At 33.2% G+C, this 11649-nt stretch overlaps 1 protein-coding gene across 1 annotated transcript; it reads right to left on the bottom strand.

Annotated features, from left to right (window-relative positions):
• Positions 1–10176: 10176 nt before the first annotated feature.
• On the bottom strand, positions 10177–11237 carry LOC117915460 (transcriptional regulator TAC1-like). The gene has a single exon (XM_034831057.1). The coding sequence runs from the start codon at positions 11133–11135 to the stop codon at positions 10599–10601; it is 537 nt and encodes a 178-aa protein (XP_034686948.1). The 5' UTR covers positions 11136–11237; the 3' UTR covers positions 10177–10598.
• Positions 11238–11649: the final 412 nt, after the last annotated feature.

The following is an 11649-nucleotide window of genomic DNA, read 5'->3' as shown; positions in this document are numbered from 1 at the left end:
GTGTTCGATCGTCATTTTAGAAAATGTTTTAAGTTTTAAAAATATTAAAAACGTTTTTAAAAATTATTATCAAACAAATTTTTACTATGTTTCATCTTCTTAAAACACTGGTTTCTTAAGATTAGGATTGTACATAGTCCGATTTAAGTTGGTTCTCCATGAACCTAAAAATTACGTCGATCAATTTAGTTAAATTTGAATAGATCTGATTTAGTATTGGCTTAGGTTTAATTTGATTTGGTTAAATTTGGACGAAAATTCTATTCAGACATTTTTAGAAAAAATATAGTAAAGAAAAATAGGTTTAAGAAAAATATGACACTCCAACTTAAAAAAATGTGATAATAAATATTAGATAAATATTCACGATTAAAAAAAATTATAGTTTAAGAAAAAATATAACTTCTCATGGTTCAATTCAATTTGGTTCCGAGTGAGAAAAAAGTTTTTCACTCACAAATCAATTTAATAATATTTTTTTTCATCAAATTAAACAAATAAAAAATACATTCATTTTTTATTCCTCCCACCAGGCCTCATGTCCAGTGCATCCATTTATATTGGGCCAGCCCATTTAAGTGAGAAGCCCAGAAACAAATAAAATGGGCTCAAGAGAACAAGAATCACCTTTGGGTCCCTTCTAATGGATAAAGATTAAAAGAGAGAATTTGCAAGGGGGAATGAATCATGGAACAAGATATTTCTCTTTTTAAAATACATGAAGCAATACCTGAATGTTTTTACTAAGGGATAGTGGGATAAGAATGAAAGTTTAGGGTCCCATCAAGTACACTATCAATCATATAAATTGTTCAGTTTTTCTGCTTCAATAAACATAATCAATGAAGGTTCATGAACTTTGAATCTTCACAGGCAAAAAATTTTAATCAATGATGGTTCATGAACTGACTCCATACACACCCACAAAAAGAAAAAAATACAAAGACCCACATTTTCTTTTCTTGGCTTGGATCATCCAAAAAAGATTGACCAACAATAGTAATTAAAGGCAACTCTTGCTAAACATTTTGAGGTTTTTTTTTTTTTTTTTTTTTTTTTTTTTTATCGGTCTGAATTCAACCTAAATTGAACTCGATACAACATTATCAACTTGGGTTTGATTTTTAGATTAAATTAAAAAAATTTGACCTTGGATTTGTATTTTGGTAAAATATTTTGAAACAAGGCTTACAAACAAAACCCATTAGAATATTTAAAATGTCTATGTATATATATATATATATAAAGAAAAGAATGGGGAGTCATGGGTCAAAATAAAACTTGGAATGAAAGGGTGGGTGTGGAATATTTGAGAGGTGATGAGCAAAAATTCCAAAAAAAGAAAAGACCCTCAGTCCTTGTGGTTGAAAAGGGGGTGGGTTTAAATGGTGGATCTAACTCACTCTTGTCAATTTGGGGAGAAAGCAAATGGTTGATAGTCTGGGGACACCAAACATGATTGGGGATGGGAAAGTCAAGATACAGCACAGGACCATCCCCCTTTTTCACCACTCATATGCTTGAGATTTCAACAAAATTAAAGCTGGTGGGAGGGTCCCTTCACAATGGCACTTGCTCAATTCTCTACAGTCTACACCCACATTTTGTACATCCCATGTGCCATTTAACAGGATGGGTGAGAGACCAATGGCTTTTCTCAGAAGCTCAGCAACAGCTGGATATGTGTTGTTCTTGGCAATTTTTTATTTATTTATTTTTTCCCTTTTTTTGTGGGGTTTAGTGGAATTAATCCTTTTCTCTTTTTCATCAAGCACTTACCAACATATTATTTTGTTGTCTAAGGAAGCAGGATCGTTTATCATTAGGGTCTAATCAAATATCACTACTGGTTTGGTCCCTTTTGTTCCATTTTTGTGGATCAATTTTAAGGGTGCTTGTCATTCTAAGTAGAAGAAAAAGATGGTGTTCAGCTTCTAAAGTCCAATTAATGAGGGGAAACAAATGATTAAGAACTTACAAAATTAAACACCCATCTGTAATAAGATTCCATGTTATGGATACAATAGGATGGGGTCCATAACATCTAAACTTCCCAACCTACAATATCTTCATAAAGGATTCTTGTTCTAGCTTTAATTCATTGTTCTATGAGTGAGAATGCACTAAAAATGAATTCGATTTTTTTTTCACTTTTTTCTTTTTTTGGTAAAGGGTTTGAATACATTATTGAATTGTATTTTTTTTATTTTACTTCGAAAAAATACCATACAATATTTTAAGGTTCTCACTTATTTGTATCATATTTTTATTTATTTCAATTTTTACGGTCTTATTTGTGGATGGCTTCATTGAATGCTATATGTTTCATCATACATATTTAGAGGTGGGTATCTACAACTTGGGTCATTTAGCATTTTCAAGGTGGGGTTATACAGTAGAGTGTAAACATCAAACTAGAAGCTGGTTTCCCTTAATAAGCAAAAGTGCCGAGGGAGCTCCTAAACCATAATGTGAATGAAAGTGACAGTTGACAGAGCACCCACCCTACTCACTTTTGTTGGGTGTGTTTCGTTCGGAAAACCATTTTTATAGGCTTAAGCTAGGCCTAATCAATTCAATTTGGACTCTTCTCAGTCCACTAGGACGAGGATTCCTTATCACCTTATGTGCCTAACCTGATAGGCCGCCCTTTTGTTTTTTATTTAAGCACGTGCTTCTCATGCCTATTGATTTTGTGAGGTCTAAATGTGCTGGGCCCTTAGGCTACTACTTGGTGGGCACATAAGGCCCAGATTCCTGACCCATCCAACATCAGGGTCCAGTGAGCCCATTGTGTGGTTTATTCACGATTAGTACTGGAGTTTTTCAATGGCACGTTGTTCACTGCCCAACTAATTTTAGTTTAGTATATTCATCAACATCAATTTAGAAGTGTCAGTTCTGTAATGAAAATTTTGAAATATAGGGTCCGATATGTCCAATCATATACAATTGATTTTGTGGGATTTGGGTTAAAATTCCTTAGATGGAGACAAAAGCGAATATGATTGAGAATTCCCATGAGTGGATAGTTGTGAAATCCATTCTTTGAATGGGTTTAATTGAATTAAAAGGTGCCAAAACTTGATGCGCAAAGGATGGCCCAGACATGCTGTCAAAGAGCACAGAATTTGGGCCAAGGCCCAAGTTTTGATTCCTTATTGCCCATACAACTCCTGAGGACGAGCTGGATGCTGTAACCCATGAAAAATTTGCATTATAGTACCTTATGTGTCTCAAGAGTCGGTTTGATGCCCAAAAACAAAGAGGAGTTTTTTTTTTTTTTTAATTTTTTATTTATTTAAAATATCATAGGAATAATCAACTAAATTATCTTATTTGGGCAAAATCAGGACGATAACACGGTGGATTCGGGATGGGTTACCTCCATCCCAAACTGTCCAATTTATTCAAAATTATTCCCATTTCTATTCTAGTAAAAAAATTAAATGGAGTGGATATGCAAAATTTTCATACCCATCCCACCATGTTAAAACTTTTTTTTTTTTTTTATATATAAAATTTTAAATTTTAAAAACAAATTTAAATTTAAATTTATTAAAAATAAATATATTTTATAAATAATTAAAATATTACACTTTTTTTTTTGTAACTTATCTTATTGAAAAGTAAATTTTTTATTAATTTATATGTATTAAAAATAAAAAAAATAAGTTAAATTATTTTTTAAAATTAATTGTATATATGATCGGGTAAGACGAGATAAGATAATACTTGAATTTGTCTTGCTCAAATGTACTTTAACCCAATTTACTTTAATTTATCTCATTAGGGATAGAGCAAGTATAAAAAAATTCATCTTATTATCATCATAGGCAAAATGAAATAAATTATAAATAAAAATTTGTAAATTAAGAAAGTTCCATTTTTTCCCCTTTTTGGGAAAAAGGAAGAGAATTGAAGAAAAAGGGAAAATTTCGATTAAAATGTCATTTCAATGTTGTTTTTTTCTTTATATTTTCTTAAGAATAACTAGCCAAAAATATCCTAAAAATTAATCACATTAAAATAAATTATAAGCATTTGGTTTTAGAAAATTTGAGGTGAAAATAGAAAGAGAAAGAAATATTATAAACCATTTCCCTTATTTAATTGCTCTTTAAAATTTAAAAGAAAGAAAAGTAAATTCTTGAGAAATGTTTTTAATCCTACCAATTTTAAGAAACACATTTAAATTTTTTTTCTTACCTTTCCTCATAGTGCCTAAATACAAGAAAAAAAAAAATAGGAAAGGTATATATGTCACTAATTTAATTTTCTTTTCCTTGATTTTATTAAATTAACAACCAAATAAAAAGAAAAAAAAATTCACTTACCTCTACATTTTTTATTTTATTTTATCTATTTTTCATTCCTCAAACACTCTCTGAAATCAAATATTGCATGACATAGAAAAAAAATTTAATCACAATAGTCCAAGTCAACTCTGTATTAATTATACATTTATAATCATCATTTTGTCTGTTTAAGACTATTTCTAAAAATTTTCTTTGTCTCTATCCTTTCTTTCATTTGTCATACTGATACAATTTATAAGGATGTTTGAATAAAACTTCACAAAAGATGAAATGCTTTCAAAGATGAGGACATGCTGTTCATGTAATTTATTTATATTTTAAAACATGATTAAAAAAGAGAAAAACATTTATTTACTTAAATAAGATGTAATAACTAGATTTTTGTATTATTTTATTTTTAAGAAAAATATATTTAAATACATTTTTCAAACACAAATTTGACTTGAGATGGCAAATTCTACTTTTTCTATTACTAAAGTAAAGATGTTACTTCGAATATGGTATGAAATATTTGAAGTGTAGATGCATCCTATTTCTATCTGTCAAGGTAGCCTTAACCAAAATTAAACCCTCGTAATACATTGAACAGATAACAAAAATGGCAATCAGCCCTAAATGCAGTTGATTCCACAAAGTCAAGGATGATCCTGGCGGGTTATTCCACAATATTCCAAATGAGTTGGGTCCCAACCCAAGTCGTCGAGTGAGTGGAAGATGATGTGTGCAATGCCGTCAGAGTATTGCTAGGTGTTACTACTGCATTTGTGGGACACTTTGACGACCATTTGTCCATGCCTCGTGCAAACCATTGAATATAATGACTCTTCTTTTCTTCTTGGAATATCTTAATAGAGTAAAGACTTTTTTTTTTTCGTTGGGTTTCTTGCAAAATATTAAAAACTAATTTTTTTAGGTTTGATTTATCATATAAATAGATATAGTTAAATTCAATTATAAATTTATATAATTTTAAATTATTTAATCAATAATTTATTATTTTTAAAACTTTTTTTATACATATTTTTTTCTTTATTTTACTTTTTGTTTCTATCTTGTACTTTCCTTTAATTTTTTCAAAAACCATTTTCATGAACCCTCACATTGTAAGGGACAAAAATTCCTAATTATATATATATATATATATATATGAACTTCTATTAATTATATAAATATTTTTTAAAACTTTGGAGACTTGATCATTTTGAAGTTATTCATATGGAAGATGTGAGCTTTTATTTATTTGATGTTGTAAAGTATATTTGTTTATTTGATTTAGCAATCTTATGAATAATGAAGACAAAGAAATTTTTTATGCTATATATGTATAAGGCTTTCCTCGATATAACAAACCCATTTAAAGTCATGAGAGTATATTTGACATAGAGCGAATATTATTTATATGGAAGGAAGTATATCGGTAAGGTGAGGGTTCATTGGGCTCAAAATGAATTATTACAAATGGTATTAAAGTTTGATCCATAACCTCCATATGAGATATCATAATTATCTTATAAATTTTAAAATCGTGAGGGTTTATTACCTTATGCCTTTTTAAGTCGTGAAAGTCTCTTTGATTTAAATTGGAATTTACATAAGAAGAAGTAAGTTATTGAAAGTTCTTTCATCTTATTATTCTGGTCTTAGGAAACAATTTTTATTAGGAGAAGGGATGGATCATTACAAAATTTTTCCTCTTATTTATCTTTTATTATTTTCTTAACTTTTATTTTTATTTTCTTTGCTATTTACTTTTAAATTTTTCAAGAACAAACCATGGAATTAATTAAGGTTGATAATAGTGTTGACAAACAATTTCTAATATCAGCAACCCAATTTGGTTAGTTAACACGCGTAATTAGATCATACTTTTATATAAAAATTTTATAATCTTTTGTTAGGCAATGGAATAATTGGATATGTGACTCTTAATTTGTTCCAATATTTTATGGAGAAAAGCTAAATGGCTGATCATGATATGCTAGAGGCACCCCTCTCTCGTGAACTGTCTTCATCTCCATTTTTCAATTACTTCAAGATGTGATTGGACCATTTAGACGTTCAAAGAAACCAGTTGACCAGAATTTTCCAAAGCACTAGTCCTTTAGCCATTTGGCAGCAATAATAGCAATACTATGCAGGACGGTGGTCATAGATTTTTGCCCCAGACGACGAGAATTATTCAAGATTTCACTTTATGCCTTCTTTGAAGTATTTGAGATATGCCCACTTGCTTAGGAAATTAATTAAAGCAACTGACCAGGTCTGATCTTAACCACCAATCAGTAGAAAGAGCGATCAGAGTCTAACGGGACTCCATGTCAAATAGAAATGATGGTAGACCCAACTGACAATCCAAATCCAGGTGATTAGTGTAAAAAAGTATTATAGGCACTCATTAATACTGTTAATTAAGATTTATTTGTTTTGAAGATTTGAAAAATATGACTGGGGGAGGTAACATATGAGGTGAGGAAAACCAATGGAAGGCCATGCAAAAGGGTGGTCCAAAACTCTGATGCATGCTTGACTTGATACTCAAAACTATTTGATCAGCAGTTTGTAAATATCAAATCTAAGAGCAGTCTCCTTCTATGGCATCCTACTTGTCTGCACTCCTAAAACTGCTCTATATATAGGAAGGAATATTGTTTTGTCAGAAAGACCTTTAATTAAATTGTGGATGCGCGTGTCCTCCATAGTGAGACCAACTACAATTAATCTGGAGTACAATCAGGAACACAAGTGCAACCTTTGACCCATTGCTAATGTACCTGAAGAAAAGGGTTGAATCATTGGAACCATTCAGAGCAGCTGCAATGGACGGATCTCTCAAGCAGAATAAAAATCCACGATATCGATCGCTTTCATAGACGACTTTGAATCTTTGTGGTTGATTTTGGGAAGGGCAATATATCTAGCTCGGTTCATGTTCCTTTAGTGAATCCAATGTGAACTTTAGGCTTGACTATCATACTATCTTCATGTCCTGAACTGTTCCTAAAGCAGCTGGGGCTTTGAATTGTTAAGAGAAGAGTCATCATCATTTGGAATTTGGTCGCATGCATGATGATACGGCCAACTTCAAAGCATGCAGCTTCCACTTGCCGAGTAGCAAACATACATCTGGGGGTTGATGTGATGTTCAAACTTCAAACTTGAAATCTAGTTTTCCATGCATGTTTAATGAACGGAGGATGAAAATTGTTATTGAAAGATTGACCTAATTAAAGGGGCCAAGAATTAAAGGGGGAACATAGTAGACAGCTATGCCCCGCACGGTTAAGCATGAGAATCAGGTGCTCAATGTTTCAACTTCATTTTTTTCCTAAATGAGGCATAGTTGGCCCTTGCAATCATTTCTGGAGCAACTTTAATTCTTCTTAAGATCATTCAAAGCCGAAAATTTTGAATCAAACTCTTCATGGTTATAAATTTTCTAAATGGAATCACATCCTAACTATATAGGACATATATGTTACTGTCAAATTTCAAAATTTCTTTTCCTTCATATATAAAAAATGAGTAGAGGAAAATGTGAACACACCGAGATGGACCCAAGATAATGTTCCCACTACTAAAGCACATGAGCTTAAGAAAATTAGTAAAAGGCACCAAGCAGTGGTCTTTTATGAGTTCCTCACAGAAAAGGAAAATGGGTTCCTTCTATTTCCCCTTCCTTGCCCGAATCACTTCCTGAAATAGGGCTACAGATGGCCTCCTTGGTGAGCATTACTTCTAACATCAATATGTTACAATCATCATTCAGCAAATTAATGCTCTCTTATTTGGGACTTCAAAATTTCTGTATTACTAAGGAGGCTTAGCCGTGAACTCCTTGTCAATAGATTTTTCTTGTTTTTTTTTGCATATACATACAATAACAGCATTTCCTATTCGCATATTATTTTATCACTGAACTAATCAAAACTCACAGAAACTGAACCGTACTACAAAAATAGCTGGTTAATTTAAATTGATAATACAATTAAAACTAGGAAAAAAATTTCCTATAGAGGATTGCCCATAGCTCCATAGCCTTTTAGCATGGAAATTATCAGTACTCGTTTTTAAAGTTTCTGACACAAGCTCTAATGAACTTTCTGGGTGCTAACAAGGATGAAGGAAAGGTAAAGGAGATTTGATCCTTTTTATTTTAGGCGACAGAACTTTCACGGTTGCTTAGCTGGGAAATGAAGAGTGATGTGATGGTTTCCTGTGTTTGAATAGATCGACATGTTGCATCATGAATGGGGTCAGGAAGGTGCAAGATGATTAGGACCGGCTTAATTTCTTGCATCTCATTCCAAATTGTTCGCTGAGAATTTCACTATTTCATTATCATATATTTACTTTGGATGCAAAAATGTATGCATAACACTTATTTTGCTTCAATTCCCTGCAACTACTCATGCTAACAAATGGTGGCCTTAAATTAAATTAGGAGATTGGCAATCACAAAAGGAAAACAGGAAGTCTTTGAAAATCTCTACTAATATAATTTTTAGACAATCATGGTTCAAACTTCAAATCATAGTTTAGAAAACCTAGTGAAACAAGAAAGTTAACAGTCCAAAGCGTTACTTGCAATGCTTTTAGCATGGTAAAGTAATTTAAGGTGTCTTGGTCATCTTTTAAGCAGCTACAAATTCTAACATCACTACTTAGGAAAGTCATTTCAAAGACTATGTTGGAAAGTTAACTTTGAGTTTAGGAATGTTCTAAAAATTTGATTTGGTTGGATTCGATCGGTTCTTACTAGCCAATTAGCTTTTTTTCTTTTGTTTTTGTTAGGTATATGAGATCTTTTTAACTCTTTTACTCACATGCAAATTATGACTTATTACATGGGATAAGCAAGTTCTCCACTTTGGTAATCCTGATTTCTAAGATAGAGCATAATCCAGAAAATTGATACCATATTGCAAACAATGTGCATGCAGGAACCCTACATTTTCAAAGTACATAATTGTAATCGAAAGAAGCAACACGATGTTGTTATCTGATTGCTCAATTGGATTGTTTTAATTCACATCTACACTAAATGATCCCCCATTTCAGTTGCTTCTGCTTAAATATGACTTTAAAGCTCTTTTTCAAAAGTAACAAATAGGACATTGCATGATTTAGGTCAAGGATTCATAATGTTCATTCCACATTCACACTGATAATCTGTGAGAAGATCCAAAAAACTTCCATTGACTAGCATTTCAGAGATGAGAGAGAAAGAGGAAGGAAGAAGAGAGAAAGGTACAATGAGTTTAATTTGATTAGAAGCATAAAACAAAGCTGGTGCTAAAATTGAAGAACAACCCAGCGGTATATATGAAGCTATATTGTTAAAGAGGCATCTAGATAGAATGAAATAGATAAATTTAGCAAAATAGATTTCTTTAGTCCTGTGACTTCACAAAATAGCAAACTCTCTAGTGTAGCATAAACTGATGATCAAGAATTCAATCTGCAGTGTGGCTACTGCTCAAGTATTGGAAAATCTTAGAAGAAGAAAAGATATGCTACCAGTGCTTTCATTGTTGTTAAAATGAGCCTTCAGTTTAAATCTTACAAGAAATATAACAAATGCAGTATGGTTTGATGTGTGTGAAGCTTTCTAGTACCATGCTTAGAAGACAAGGTTTATAACAAATGCCATATGTTTTAGATGTGTAGCCAGAATTCAATTGGAAAGCACTGGAATAAATTTGGCTAGCTAGTAAAGCTTATTTTCTGATCATATAAGAGGATTTCAGTTTCATCCAGCAATGTAATGCTAATCAAAGAGAAGGAAACAAAGAAAAGAAAAGGGGAAAACAGTTGAACAAGGTAATGTTGACCATGTTTGCCCTAGGGCAATATTTAGAGATTTCTAAGTCTGAAACTAGATACATTCTTTATAATGACAAACACAGCCTAAGCTCAAACAGAAACTGATACCATGGAAAATTATAAGAATTTGGCATACAAAGCCTTATGTGATCCTAATACTTGATGCATCCATACAACTACCTCAGCAAGGTGTAAAACGGAACTGATGCGGAATATGCTGGTTCACCTTTCATTCTTTGCTGCAACCTGAATGAAAAGTCACTTCTCTTCTCCTTGCACGCTTTCAAAGCAGCATATTTCCTAAATATTACTACGGGAAGAAAAAAAGGATATAACTACCTTCATGAATTCAGATGCACTTATGGCAAAACTAGTGTGCAAATGAAAGAATACCCTCTCTGTACAATATCTTCTCTTCAGTGGTCTCCACGCCTATTGGTATAGGGGTACGGTGTATCATGGATAGTGACCAAGCCGAAGCTCCAAATCCACTTCATCGTCTTTCCCATATTGCCTTTCAATTCCGCTGTCCCCTCGGTATGTGGGGCCGATTTGCAAGCTCAAATTTGCACCCAAACGCTGTTCATTGAAACTAAAACCTTCTGAATTTGGGGCAGACCAGTTGTTTTCATGGTAAGCATGTGGATATCTAGAGCTAGAGTCCGATGGCGGAAAATACGTGGGGTAATTCCTCTGTGCCTCACAAGATTCATAATACCGTGCCGGTTGGCTTGAGAATGGTGCAAAATCTTTGTAAGCCATGTACTCCTCATTGGGTTTGCTTGAACCTGAAGAACCAGTGACCTGCTTGGTCTTGGCTCGATCTTTCCTATGTATGTTCATGTGCCCTCCCAGGGCCTGCGCGTTCGTGAACCCTCGCTTGCAGTATGTGCATTCGTAGGAGCGCCGACCTCCCCTTTCACCTTTGACTTTCTCTGGCCTATCATTTTCTTCGCTTGAAGTTTCTGAGCCTCCATTTTTCCAAAATTCCATACCGGGAGGGCTTGTTCTGCAATTAGCACTTCTAATTGCCGGGAAAAAGAGCCCCTCAGTTGCAGAGGGAATATTGGAATTACTAGGGCAAAGAATCACTCTCGGTTGAAAACACGACGGTGATGGGAAATTTAAGAGAGAGAGGGAGAGAGAAAGAGAGAGTTGAGTCCGTTTTATAGAAGGGAGGAGTGGGGACGTTCGAAAGGGACAATTAGAAGACATCGGCATTGCCAGTGTGGCTCCAATGAATTTGTATTGGAGAAAGACATGTTTTTGGCGTTTGCATAGAGCCCTATTCTTTTAGCCGGCTCTGCGATGGACCTATCCGTATCAATATTTTTTACCCTCTCTTTCTCTTATTTGTTTTGTAATCTGTGCTCATGTAGCTTTCATCCCCGTTTTCTTAACGCGCTTGCTATTGGTATCTCGCTCATCCATCTATGATCTCATCTCTCCATTCACACACATACTGATCAGATGGTCCAAGCCACTTATGATTCCATTAGTTATAGTC

This window comes from Vitis riparia, chromosome 5 (assembly GCF_004353265.1).
Source record: "Vitis riparia cultivar Riparia Gloire de Montpellier isolate 1030 chromosome 5, EGFV_Vit.rip_1.0, whole genome shotgun sequence".
Classification (NCBI taxonomy): domain Eukaryota; kingdom Viridiplantae; phylum Streptophyta; class Magnoliopsida; order Vitales; family Vitaceae; genus Vitis; species Vitis riparia.
The sequence above is the reverse complement of the archived record's forward strand: the minus strand, read 5'-3'. Positions and strand labels throughout refer to the sequence as shown.